A 14,664-nucleotide genomic window follows, 5' to 3' on the forward strand; every position below is an offset into this window, starting at 1 on the left:
TAGGTGGCTGAACGTGTGACTGTGGCCTTAGGTGGCTGAACGTGTGACCGTGGCCTTAGGTGGCTGAACCTGTGACCGTGGCCTTAGGTGGCTGAACCTGTGACCATGGCTGAACGTGTTACTGTGGCCTTAGGTGGCTGAACGTGTGACCGTGGCTGAATGTGTGACTGTGGCCTTAGGTGGCTGAACCTGTGACCGTGGCTGAATGTGTGACTGTGGCCTTAGGTGGCTGAACCTGTGACCGTGGCTTTAGGTGGCTGAACCTGTGACCGTGGCTGAACGTGTTACTGTGGCCTTAGGTGGCTGAACGTGTGACTGTGGCCTTAGGTGGCTGAACGTGTGACCGTGGCCTTAGGTGGCTGAACGTGTGACCGTGGCCTTAGGTGGCTGAACCTGTGACCGTGGCCTTAGGTGGCTGAACCTGTGACCGTGGCTTTAGGTGGCTGAACCTGTGACCGTGGCTGAACGTGTTACTGTGGCCTTAGGTGGCTGAACGTGTGACCGTGGCCTTAGGTGGCTGAACGTGTGACCGTGGCCTTAGGTGGCTGAACGTGTGACCGTGGCCTTAGGTGGCTGAACCTGTGACCGTGGCCTTAGGTGGCTGAACCTGTGACCGTGGCTTTAGGTGGCTGAACCTGTGACCGTGGCTGAACGTGTTACTGTGGCCTTAGGTGGCTGAACGTGTGACCGTGGCCTTAGGTGGCTGAACGTGTGACCGTGGCCTTAGGTGGCTGAACGTGTGACCGTGGCCTTAGGTGGCTGAACCTGTGACCGTGGCTTTAGGTGGCTGAACCTGTGACCGTGGCTGAACGTGTTACTGTGGCCTTAGGTGGCTGAACGTGTGACCGTGGCCTTAGGTGGCTGAACGTGTGACCGTGGCCTTAGGTGGCTGAACCTGTGACCGTGGCCTTAGGTGGCTGAACCTGTGACCGTGGCCTTAGGTGGCTGAACCTGTGACCGGCACAGTCGCCTTTACATAGCAATGAATAGAAAGATTATTTCAAGTGTTTTCTGACTGATTTCTTTTTCCTGTTTTTCAGAGCGGATCTCCTCAGAAAATGCCTGGAAACAAAATCTTGTGTGAACATAGCCTAGGAGGACGTGCGTAAGGAGGTTTTTTTTTTTTTGAAGATCAGCTTAAAACATAAAAAACGGAAAAGTTGCTCAGAAAACATGAAAGAATTTCCCTATTCATGTGTACGCAATGACGACTTTCCTGGTCACGTTTTCAGGCTTTTCCTTCAGATCACGTCACTGAAGCGGCTCCTGACAGGATCTGCTCTAAACTAAGTGCTGGCCAATCAGAAGGCTGCAAAAATCGCTTATGGGGGGGGGAAAAGGCACTTCCAAAAACGCTCCAAAAAACTTGTGAAAATGAAGAACGACTCCAAAATTTCCCCACTGATGGAGCGTTTAATAGTTTCCCATTTGCAAAAAGTCATAGCTCTTATCGGGCCACAACATCCTCCGACATCGCAGGGGCAGAACCGGCTCTTCTCACGTAGCTGCCTCAGTGTGGTGGACATTTTATTAGAGACCAACCCTATAGTCTACAGTCTGTACAGGGCCCGTCTACAGCAGTGAGGACACAGCAGAGAGGCAGGGCCTTCCCTCTAGTAATGAAGCGGCGCTAAGGCTCGTCACTACAACTCTGGGCAGCGCCATCTTACAAAAGGGCAACATTTACTTTACGGCATAAACACTACACAACCGGGAATTTCCAGAGTAGCTGAGCTGTACTCAGGGAAGCCGCCTGTGTTATATATGGCCGGAGGGAAACGGCGCAAGTCCCCAAGCGAAGCCGCAGACCACTCTGCCCACAGATAAGATGGCCGCCGCCGACGTCACCTGTGCACAGTGAGGCGGAAGTCATGCTCTTGCAGGGGCGGGGCGCTGTTAGAGGGAAGCGGAGCCGGTAACAGTGAGTGTGAGACGAGTGGGCTCCTCATCATGTGCAGGTGTGCGGTCACTGAGGGGAGGTGGAGAATGGAACTGGCCGGGGATAGGTCACAGGTCTCAGCCACCCCCGGGGGCAGGTGCATTTATAGTGCTCATGTCTCGTCACAGTGCATCCAGTAATACAAGCAAGGGCCCCTGCCGGGAGCCCAGGGTGTACCATGTCATACAGTACAGGGGGTGTCTGGGTTATACCATGTCATACAGTGCAGGGGGTATCTAGGTTATACCGTGTCCTATAGCACTGGGGGTATCTAGGTTATACCATGTCATATAGCACTGGGGGTATCTAGGTTATACCATGTCATACAGTACAGGGGGTGTCTGGGTTATACCATGTCATACAGTGCAGGGGGTATCTAGGTTATACCATGTCCTATAGCACTGGGGGTATCTAGGTTATACCATGTCCTATAGCACTGGGGGTATCTAGGTTATACCATGTCCTATAGCACTGGGGGTATCTAGGTTATACCATGTCCTATAGCACTGGGGGTATCTAGGTTATACCATGTCCTATAGCACTGGGGGTATCTAGGTTATACCATGTCCTATAGCACTGGGGGTATCTAGGTTATACCATGTCCTATAGCACTGGGGGTATCTAGGTTATACCATGTCTTATAGCACTGGGGGTATCTAGGTTATACCATGTCATATAGCACTGGGGGTATCTAGGTTATACCATGTCATATAGCACTGGGGGTATCTAGGTTATACCATGTCTTATAGCACTGGGGGTATCTAGGTCATACCATGTCATATAATACAGGGGGTATCTAGGTTATACCATGTCATATAGCACTGGGGGTATCTAGGTTATACCATGTCATATAGCACTGGGGGTATCTAGGTTATACCATGTCCTATAGCACTGGGGGTATCTAGGATATACCATGTCATATAGCACTGGGGGTATCTAGGTTATACCATGTCATATAGCACTGGGGGTATCTAGGTTCTACCATGTCATATAGCACTGGGGGTATCTAGGTTATACCATGTTCTATAGCACTGGGGGTATCTAGGTTATACCATGTCCTATAGCACTGGGGGTATCTAGGTTATACCATGTCTTATAGCACTGGGGGTATCTAGGTTATACCATGTCATATAGCACTGGGGGTATCTAGGTTATACCATGTCTTATAGCACTGGGGGTATCTAGGTTATACCATGTCATATAATACAGGGGGTATCTAGGTTATACCATGTCATATAGCACTGGGGGTATCTAGGTTATACCATGTCATATAGCACTGGGGGTATCTAGGTTATACCATGTCATATAGCACTGGGGGTATCTAGGTTATACCATGTCATATAGCACTGGGGGTATCTAGGTTATACCATGTCATATAGCACTGGGGGTATCTAGGTTATACCATTTCCTATAGCACTGTGGGTATCTAAGTTATACCATGTCATATAGCACTGGGGGTATCTAGGTTATACCATGTCATATAGCACTGGGGGTATCTTGGTTATACCATGTCATATAGCACTGGGGGTATCTAGGTTATACCATGTCATATAGCACTGGGGGTATCTAGGTTATTCCATGTCATATAGCACTGGGGGTATCTAGGTTATACCATTTCCTATAGCACTGGGGGTATCTAGGTTATACCATGTCATATAGCACTGGGGGTATCTAGGTTATACCATGTCATATAGCACTGGGGGTATCTAGGTTATACCATGTCATATAGCACTGGGGGTATCTAGGTTATACCATGTCATATAGCACTGGGGGTATCTAGGTTATACCATGTCATATAGCACTGGGGGTATCTAGGTTATACCATGTCATATAGCACTGGGGGTATCTAGGTTATACCATGTCATATAGCACTGGGGGTATCTAGGTTATACCATGTCATATAGCACTGGGGGTATCTAGGTTATACCATGTCATATAGCACTGGGGGTATCTAGGTTATACCATGTCATATAGCACTGGGGGTATCTAGGTTATACCATGTCATATAGCACTGGGGGTATCTAGGATATACCATGTCATATAGCACTGGGGGTATCTAAGTTATACCATGTCCTATAGCACTGGGGGTATCTAGGTTATACCATGTCCTATAGCACTGGGGGTATCTAGGTTATACCATGTCATATAGCACTGGGGGTATCTAGGTTATACCATGTCATATAGCACTGGGGGTATCTAGGCTATACCATGTCATATAATACAGGAGGTATCTAGGCTATACCATGTCATATAGCACAGGGGGGATCTAGGTTATACCATGTCATATAGCACTGGGGGTATCTAGGCTATACCATGTCATATAATACAGGAGTTATCTAGGCTATACCATGTCATATAATACAGGGGGTATCTAGGCTATACCATGTCATATACAGGGGATGGGTGTTATGTGCAGTATCAGTTTCTCCATATCCACATGTGCTCTTCTGTATGCAGCTGCTCACAAAAGCAGCATCTGGAGATCTGCTCTTCATTGCTGTCTGCTAGACCTTGCACTAATGCACTAAAATGGCAGATGGCTGTGTGACCCTAATCATGGGCCCACAAGTCACATGTAGCTTTGGTACCCCAGGCTGAGGGCCCCTGATCTAGGGTATATTGCAGGGGGTATTAGATTCTAGGTTATACCATGTCATATAGCACTGGGGGTATCTAGGTTATACCATGTCATATAGCACTGGGGGTATCTAGGTTATTCCATGTCATATAGCACTGGGGGTATCTAGGTTATACCATTTCCTATAGCACTGGGGGTATCTAGGTTATACCATGTCATATAGCACTGGGGGTATCTAGGTTATACCATGTCATATAGCACTGGGGGTATCTAGGTTATACCATGTCATATAGCACTGGGGGTATCTAGGTTATACCATGTCATATAGCACTGGGGGTATCTAGGTTATACCATGTCATATAGCACTGGGGGTATCTAGGTTATACCATGTTATATAGCACTGGGGGTATCTAGGATATACCATGTCATATAGCACTGGGGGTATCTAAGTTATACCATGTCCTATAGCACTGGGGGTATCTAGGTTATACCATGTCCTATAGCACTGGGGGTATCTAGGTTATACCATGTCATATAGCACTGGGGGTATCTAGGTTATACCATGTCATATAGCACTGGGGGTATCTAGGCTATACCATGTCATATAATACAGGAGGTATCTAGGCTATACCATGTCATATAGCACAGGGGGGATCTAGGTTATACCATGTCATATAGCACTGGGGGTATCTAGGCTATACCATGTCATATAATACAGGAGTTATCTAGGCTATACCATGTCATATAATACAGGGGGTATCTAGGCTATACCATGTCATATACAGGGGATGGGTGTTATGTGCAGTATCAGTTTCTCTATATCCACATGTGCTCTTCTGTATGCAGCTGCTCACAAAAGCAGCATCTGGAGATCTGCTCTTCATTGCTGTCTGCTAGAACTAGCACTAATGCACTAAAATGGCAGATGGCTGTGTGACCCTAATCATGGGCCCACAAGTCACATGTAGCTTTGGTACCCCAGGCTGAGGGCCCCTGATCTAGGGTATATTGCAGGGGGTATTAGATTCTAGGGTATACCATGTAATATATTACAGGGGGGTATTAGATTCTAGGGTATACCATGTAATATATTACAGGGGGGTATTAGGACCTAGGTCATATCCCCTGTAGTATATTAAATGGTATTAGATGCTAGATTATACCGTGTAAAAGTGCAAGGGTGGTATCAAGCCTTTTTCCTCACCTCGAGCTGGATACACATCTACACTGCTCAGTACTGCTGTGTATTGTCCTCCATGTTGCTGCTTTTGTCTATATCCCAACTACAGAATGTAGAGCATGACGCTCTTGCCTGCGTGCTGTGTTGTATATGGGAGACGCTGCTCTCCTCTCACCAGCTCAGAGTGGACTGTGGGACTTCTTATTCCGAAAAGTTACCGGAAAGTACAGTTACCCTTTAAAGGATATGGACGCTTTTTTATTTTTTACTCCAATTCAGAAATATTGGCTAAAAATCATGTTTCTTTTTAGATGTTATTACATATGTGACACCTTTTATGGCCTCTATGTTGCTTTTTTATTTTTACGTTCTGTATTTCCCTCTTTCTCTTGCTACCTGCAGGTTGTGTTCTGGGAGAATAGTCATTGAGCTCGTTCTGACAGGGAGTTTTTAACTATGTGAAAAAAACCCCAAACAAGTCTATTAGCCGGGAGGGATGGCCGCTGCTCCGCGTGTTCGATGGCTTCTGCAAGTGAGAACATTAGTGGGGATTATCCTGATGGTGAAACCCCCTATTAATGTGTAGCCTCCTAGCTGGAGGGTCCGGCCACACACTTTCAGAGATTCCTGCACGTTTTATTCTGTGCTAATTTTTTTTTCTTTTTTTTTACAAAGTGGCGGGATTGACTGGATCCTCTGGGGCGTGTCTTTAGCCTGCTCTGCCTAATTACACTGTGAGCCACGCCCCCTTGTAAAGACCAGAACAGTTAGCATTAAATATAAAGGGCTTGATCTGTGGAACCTCGTGGCAGATATAAAAAAACAAAATAGCAGAATACTCAGGACAAGTGGGAGTAAACAAAGTGCAAAAACAAACTGGCCACTTCTCGCATGCTGTAAGTGGAAAAGTATCAACCGCATAATTCCTCCTTGGGGTTGGTGTGCACAGTCCGACTGGTGTCTCTAAACGACTGCTGATCAGTAATCCTCTACCTCTCGGCGGCCGTGTGATAGCCGCGTTCACACCAGGAGGATGTGGTAAACAGTGTAATGCTTCACTGTCTGCGGCGCAGCTCCTGCTTACTCCGGTCATTGTGCTGCTGAGAACGATTATCTTTTATGCTGCATAAAGGTTAATTTCACCCAATGAACTAGCGGGTGATCTGCAGCCTGTTTACACCGAAAGATCGCCGTGATGTGGTGCTACTCCCTTAGGCTCTGAAATCATCATGTGTATCAGTCCTGGCCTCCGGAGTGGTTTTCACACCCCGTACAGGCTGCCGCGTGCAGACGCCCCTTGCGTACTACATAGGTGCTCGTATTGCATCGTTCTGTGCTGGAGGGTAACTCTGCGCTGCATATACCTTGGCTCTGTCAGTAATCGTCCTTTGTCCTCTCTCGCAGCAGTATGGCGGCATTGTGCTTCGTCTTGGCCGCTTGCCTGTGTTTCTCCTTTGTGAGTGCAGATTCAAAGGCCGTGACGACGTCCCTCACCACAAAGTGGCCTTCTACATCGCTGCTGCTGGAAGCCAGGTAAGACCCGAGACGCCTTCCATCATAGACTTTTGCACTGGATATTTTGCATAGAAATGAAACCGAAGAAGGAGGAAGCCAGTCCTCATCCTATAGCCGCGGCGTGGGTGCGCACCGTGCAAAACAAACCTCCGCAGTGCTGCAGGCCGTGTACCCAGAGGATGCCGCCCAGCTGCAGACCTCACTGCTTCCTGCATTGTCATTCTTCGGTTTCCCGCTCTGATACTTCTGCACTAGGAGCCAGGTCCTGCTGTATTTCGCTCGTCCTGTACACATCGCTCCCATGCTCCTTCCCTCCTCCAGACCATATCGCTCCCATGCTCCTTCCCTCCTCCAGACCATATCGCTCCCATGCTCCTTCCCTCCTCCAGACCATATCGCTCCCATGCTCCTTCCCTCCTCCAGACCATATCGCTCCCATGCTCCTTCCCTCCTCCAGACCATATCGCTCCCATGCTCCTTCCCTCCTCCAGACCATATCGCTCCCATGCTCCTTCCCTCCTCCAGACCATATCGCTCCCATGCTCCTTCCCTCCTCCAGACCATATCGCTCCCATGCTCCTTCCCTCCTCCAGACCATATCGCTCCCATGCTCCTTCCCTCCTCCAGACCATATCGCTCCCATGCTCCTTCCCTCCTCCAGACCATATCGCTCCCATGCTCCTTCCCTCCTCCAGACCATATCGCTCCCATGCTCCTTCCCTCCTCCAGACCATATCGCTCCCATGCTCCTTCCCTCCTCCAGACCATATCGCTCCCATGCTCCTTCCCTCCTCCAGACCATATCGCTCCCATGCTCCTTCCCTCCTCCAGACCATATCGCTCCCATGCTCCTTCCCTCCTCCAGACCATATCGCTCCCATGCTCCTTCCCTCCTCCAGACCATATCGCTCCCATGCCCCTTCCCTCGTCCAGACCATATCACTCCCATGCCCCTTCCCTCGTCCAGACCATATCGCTCCCATGCTCCTTCCCTCGTCCAGACCATATCGCTCCCATGCTCCTTCCCTCGTCCAGACCATATCGCTCCCATGCTCCTTCCCTCGTCCAGACCATATCGCTCCCATGCTCCTTCCCTCGTCCAGACCATATCGCTCCCATGCTCCTTCCCTCGTCCAGACCATATCGCTCCCATGCTCCTTCCCTCGTCCAGACCATATCGCTCCCATGCTCCTTCCCTCGTCCAGACCATATCGCTCCCATGCTCCTTCCCTCGTCCAGACCATATCGCTCCCATGCTCCTTCCCTCCTGCTGACCATATCGCTCCCATGCTCCTTCCCTCCTGCTGACCATATCGCTCCCATGCTCCTTCCCTCCTGCTGACCATATCGCTCCCATGCTCCTTCCCTCCTGCTGACCATATCGCTCCCATGTTCCTTCCCTCCTGCTGACCATATCGCTCCCATGCTCCTTCCCTCCTGCTGACCATATCGCTCCCATGCTCCTTCCCTCCTCCAGACCATATCGCTCCCATGCTCCTTCCCTCCTCCAGACCATATCGCTCCCATGCTCCTTCCCTCCTCCAGACCATATCGCTCCCATGCTCCTTCCCTCCTCCAGACCATATCGCTCCCATGCTCCTTCCCTCCTCCAGACCATGTCGCTCCCATGCTCCTTCCCTCCTCCAGACCATGTCGCTCCCATGCTCCTTCCCTCCTCCAGACCATGTCGCTCCCATGCTCCTTCCCTCCTGCTGACCATATCGCTCCCATGCTCCTTCCCTCCTCCAGACAATATCGCTCCTTCCCTCCTGTTGACCATATCGCTCCCATGCTCCTTCCCTCCTGTTGACCATATCGCTCCCATGCTCCTTCCCTCCTCCAGACCATATAGCTCCCAAGCGCCTTCCCTCCTGCTGACCATATCGCTCCCATGCTCCTTCCCTCCTGCTGACCATATCGCTCCCATGCTCCTTCCCTCCTGCTGACCATATCGCTCCCGTGCTCCTTCCCTCCTCCAGACCATATCGCTCCCATGCTCCTTCCCTCCTGCTGACCATATCGCTACCACGCTCCTTCCCTCCTCCAGACCATATCGCTCCCACGCTCCTTCCCTCCTCCAGACCATATCGCTACCACGCTCCTTCCCTCCTCCAGACCATATCGCTCCCACGCTCCTTCCCTCCTCCAGACCATATCGCTCCCACGCTCCTTCCCTCCTGTTGACCATATCGCTCCCATGCTCCTTCCCTCCTCCAGACCATATAGCTCCCAAGCGCCTTCCCTCCTGCTGACCATATCGCTCCCATGCTCCTTCCCTCCTGCTGACCATATCGCTCCCATGCTCCTTCCCTCCTGCTGACCATATCGCTCCCGTGCTCCTTCCCTCCTCCAGACCATATAGCTCCCAAGCGCCTTCCCTCCTCCAGACCATATCGCTCCCACGCTCCTTCCCTCCTCCAGACCATATCGCTCCCATGCTCCTTCCCTCCTGCTGACCATATCGCTACCACGCTCCTTCCCTCCTCCAGACCATATCGCTCCCACGCTCCTTCCCTCCTCCAGACCATATCGCTCCCACGCTCCTTCCCTCCTCCAGACCATATCGCTCCCACGCTCCTTCCCTCCTCCAGACCATATCGCTCCCACGCTCCTTCCCTCCTCCAGACCATATCGCTCCCACGCTCCTTCCCTCCTCTAGACCATATCGCTCCCACGCTCCTTCCCTCCTCCAGACCACATCGCTCCCACGCTCCTTCCCTCCTCCAGACCACATCGCTCCCACGCTCCTTCCCTCCTCCAGACCATATCGCTCCCACGCTCCTTCCCTCCTCCAGACCATATCGCTCCCACGCTCCTTCCCTCCTCCAGACCATATCGCTCCCACGCTCCTTCCCTCCTCCAGACCATATCGCTCCCACGCTCCTTCCCTCCTCCAGACCATATCGCTCCCACGCTCCTTCCCTCCTCCAGACCATATCGCTCCCACGCTCCTTCCCTCCTCCAGACCATATCGCTCCCACGCTCCTTCCCTCCTCCAGACCATATCGCTCCCACGCTCCTTCCCTCCTCCAGACCATATCGCTCCCACGCTCCTTCCCTCCTCCAGACCATATCGCTCCCACGCTCCTTCCCTCCTCCAGACCATATCGCTCCCACGCTCCTTCCCTCCTCCAGACCATATCGCTCCCACGCTCCTTCCCTCCTCCAGACCATATCGCTCCCACGCTCCTTCCCTCCTCCAGACCATATCGCTCCCACGCTCCTTCCCTCCTCCAGACCATATCGCTCCCACGCTCCTTCCCTCCTCCAGACCATATCGCTCCCACGCTCCTTCCCTCCTCCAGACCATATCGCTCCCACGCTCCTTCCCTCCTCCAGACCATATCGCTCCCACGCTCCTTCCCTCCTCCAGACCATATCGCTCCCACGCTCCTTCCCTCCTCCAGACCATATCGCTCCCACGCTCCTTCCCTCCTCCAGACCATATCGCTCCCACGCTCCTTCCCTCCTCCAGACCATATCGCTCCCACGCTCCTTCCCTCCTCCAGACCATATCGCTCCCACGCTCCTTCCCTCCTCCAGACCATATCGCTCCCACGCTCCTTCCCTCCTCCAGACCATATCGCTCCCACGCTCCTTCCCTCCTCCAGACCATATCGCTCCCACGCTCCTTCCCTCCTCCAGACCATATCGCTCCCACGCTCCTTCCCTCCTCCAGACCATATCGCTCCCACGCTCCTTCCCTCCTCCAGACCATATCGCTCCCACGCTCCTTCCCTCCTCCAGACCATATCGCTCCCACGCTCCTTCCCTCCTCCAGACCATATCGCTCCCACGCTCCTTCCCTCCTCCAGACCATATCGCTCCCACGCTCCTTCCCTCCTCCAGACCATATCGCTCCCACGCTCCTTCCCTCCTCCAGACCATATCGCTCCCACGCTCCTTCCCTCCTCCAGACCATATCGCTCCCACGCTCCTTCCCTCCTCCAGACCATATCGCTCCCACGCTCCTTCCCTCCTCCAGACCATATCGCTCCCACGCTCCTTCCCTCCTCCAGACCATGTCGCTCCCACGCTCCTTCCCTCCTCCAGACCATATCGCTCCCACGCTCCTTCCCTCCTGTTGACCATATCGCTCCCACGCTCCTTCCCTCCTCCAGACCATGTCGCTCCCACGCTCCTTCCCTCCTCCAGACCATGTCGCTCCCACGCTCCTTCCCTCCTGCTGACCATATCGCTCCCATGCTCCTTCCCTCCTCCAGACAATATCGCTCCTTCCCTCCTGTTGACCATATCGCTCCCATGCTCCTTCCCTCCTCCAGACCATATCGCTCCCACGCTCCTTCCCTCCTGTTGACCATATCGCTCCCACGCTCCTTCCCTCCTCCAGACCATGTCGCTCCCACGCTCCTTCCCTCCTCCAGACCATGTCGCTCCCACGCTCCTTCCCTCCTGCTGACCATATCGCTCCCATGCTCCTTCCCTCCTCCAGACAATATCGCTCCTTCCCTCCTGTTGACCATATCGCTCCCATGCTCCTTCCCTCCTCCAGACCATATCGCTCCCATGCTCCTTCCCTCCTCCAGACCATATCGCTCCCATGCTCCTTCCCTCCTCCAGACCATATAGCTCCCAAGCTCCTTCCCTCCTGCTGACCATATCGCTCCCACGCTCCTTCCCTCCTGCTGACCATATCGCTCCCACGCTCCTTCCCTCCTCCAGACCATATCGCTCCCACGCTCCTTCCCTCCTCCAGACCATATCGCTCCCACGCTCCTTCCCTCCTCCAGACCATATCGCTCCCACGCTCCTTCCCTCCTCCAGACCATATCGCTCCCACGCTCCTTCCCTCCTCCAGACCATATCGCTCCCACGCTCCTTCCCTCCTCCAGACCATATCGCTCCCACGCTCCTTCCCTCCTCCAGACCATATCGCTCCCACGCTCCTTCCCTCCTCCAGACCATATCGCACTTCTGTGTCTGACTATTTCATACACCAGATAGGGAAAATCCACAAAATATTTCGCTTCCAAAACTATATCCGTGCCGAGCTTGTAGCCGGTGATGGATCCTTACAGGGGTTGTCCAGATCTACCATATAACTGACGTGTGTTGGCCCGCACTGGAGCAGATAACAGCCATTCAGCGGGATTCTGGGTGTCCGACCCCCATCTATCTGATATTGATTACATCTTCCATGCATAGGCTATTGGTATGATGTTTCCGCGGCCACAATCAGTAGACAGAGCAGCTGCACAACTTTGCACTTCTGGGTACCAAGTACAGCTGATTGGCGGAGGTGCCGGGGGTCGCACCTCCACTGGTTAGGCACTGGGGACCTATCCTAAGCATATGTCATCAGTGTTACATACTGGACAGCCTCTTTGAGTAGCAGTTAAATTCATCATTTAGTTATTTCCCACTCGGATGTCGGCGATTCCATCAGTTCTTTATGAATTCTTAGGCTGTGTGCACACGCTGCGGATTTTGCTGCGGTTCCGCAGCGGTTTCCGCAGCAGTTTTTGCTGCGGTGTACAGTACCATGATTCCCTATGGGAATCAAAAACCGCAGTGCAGACGGTGCGGAATTTTCCGCGCGGATTATCTGCGGTTTTCAATCCACAGAAAGAATTGACATGTCAATTCTTTCTGCGGATTCTCCTGCGGTTTGCCATCTCTTCTATTGAGGAGATGAAAACCCGCAGGGCAAAACCGCAGAGCAATCCGCAGGTAAAACCGCAGGTCTTTTGACCTGCGGTTTCACCTGCGGATTTAACAAAATCCGCGCGTATGAATCCGTACATAATCCGCAGCGTGTGCACACAGCCTTAGGCTACAGGAACATAAGGGGGCTCGGCCCAATACAAGACTTTTCTCCCGTTTTCCCAGACATTGGGATTTTGCACCATGATATATTGTCAGCGTCCCCCAGACTGAAAGGTAGAAACTCACTCGGAGCTGGTCAGGAAGCCGATTATGGAACATACACTAGAGTTTCCCCAATGCTGCGGCTGCTGGTCTCATGTCTGAGTTATCAGGATGTTGGATTATTGGGGGCAGATTTAGGGGAATATTGCATTGTGCAGCCACAATCCTGGTTAATATCCTGCCCATTATCTGTCTTTTTTAGTGAATTTCTGGCTGATGATGGATCGGATACATTTTGGACGTTTGTGGATGAGAACCAACAAGTGGATGATCAGGGTAGGAGCACCAACATGGGAAATCAGTTTTGTATTTTACTTCTACCAGTATAAGATCTGTGTCCACCATTAGTGATCTTGACATGAAGGTTACGGTGATGATCGATATGTAGGATGGGTCACCAATATGTGACCGGTTGTGATCTGACACCGCCACCACGGGTGTTTGCAGCTCTCGCGGAGGCGGCAGGACGGCACCGCTCCATACACTGTGTCCAGACTGTACTGCGGCCTCGTCATCCGCAGGGTTGTAGGGACCCCGTAGGTTGGATGCTCAGGGATCATTAATGGCGTATCGTAGTAAAATCTGCTCCTGTGAAGTCACTGATTAGAGCAGTTCTGATATCTTCGTACTTTACACTTTTAGGTTCCGACTCGGCCAACTACGATCTATTGCTGAAAAGCGCTGGTCGCCTCCTGTCTACTGTCCAGCAGAATCTCCTGAGGTTCGCACTGTCTCTTCGCTCTTACTCCTCCACCGTCCAAACCTTCCAGCAGGTTAGTATCTAGTTCTGGGAAGTGGTGAATCTTTGCAGAACTAGGCAGTAATGCTGTTCAGGAGCTTGGAAAAGCTTGGTAAAAAATACTTGGGTTGCCACCCAACTTTCTCTCAGTGGGATATCCGAAAAAAAATTATACATAAGTGGAGGTGTTCGCATGCCTGCTGCCTTGTGATCAGTGTACATTTCTTGGTTTTGTGAAATCGCGCCTAGAAATGGAAATCGCTTTGATTTCAGATTGCCTCGGATGAGTCGCCCCCTGCTGGCTGTACAGCTTTTGTTGTGGTACATGGGGAGAAGACCTGCGATCTGGACCAGTTACCATCACTTCTCACCAGAGCTGCGGAGAGGTACAGGATGCATCCATATTGGTGACTGTAAAGAAGTTGTGCTGACCACTCTCCACTTTGAGAATGGTGCCCCTCTGAACACCACTTCTGGGGTCTGTATTTCCCTGCTGGGGTGCACAGCAGCCAGTTCATGTGATTTTTGGAGGGGCTTTGTGTAGATGATGGTGCAAGGGAAGAGTAGTATAAAGTAGTATAACTGGTAAACACTAGAATTGGGGGTAGCCGACAATACAGCACACAGACATGGAGGTTTTCTACTCCGCTGTCAGACCCTTCCCCTATATTGTCCACATGTTCCTATAATGCATATGGTTTGCCCTTTTTAATAGTGAGTTATAGTCTGTACAATGGCCCATGTTCATCTTTATGGTCCTTACTGTTTCCACTTTGTCTCAACTCAGATGATGGGCTGGGACTTGAGACCCCCACCGAGTGCTC

At 51.7% G+C, this 14,664-nt stretch overlaps 1 protein-coding gene across 6 annotated transcripts in view; it reads left to right on the forward strand.

The window, feature by feature from the left end:
- The first annotated feature begins 1,762 nt into the window (after window positions 1–1,762).
- The window catches only part of UGGT1 (UDP-glucose glycoprotein glucosyltransferase 1), a 138,180-nt gene continuing 125,278 nt past the window's right edge, over window positions 1,763–14,664 (forward strand). For 2 of the 6 annotated variants that reach the window (XM_073576456.1, XM_073576457.1), the window contains exons 1-5: window positions 1,974–2,036; window positions 7,102–7,230; window positions 13,304–13,377; window positions 13,744–13,874; window positions 14,114–14,226. In XM_073576456.1, coding sequence (XP_073432557.1) covers window positions 1,987–2,036; window positions 7,102–7,230; window positions 13,304–13,377; window positions 13,744–13,874; window positions 14,114–14,226 — 497 coding nt within the window. In that variant the 5' untranslated portion in view covers window positions 1,974–1,986. The other 4 variants (XM_073576459.1, XM_073576460.1, XM_073576458.1 and 1 more) reach the window with 4 other exon arrangements.

The sequence above is a fragment of the Dendrobates tinctorius genome, unplaced genomic scaffold (genome assembly GCF_039654945.1).
Source record: "Dendrobates tinctorius isolate UK_male_01 unplaced genomic scaffold, ASM3965494v1 ptg000049l, whole genome shotgun sequence".
In the NCBI taxonomy this organism is placed as follows: domain Eukaryota; kingdom Metazoa; phylum Chordata; class Amphibia; order Anura; family Dendrobatidae; genus Dendrobates; species Dendrobates tinctorius.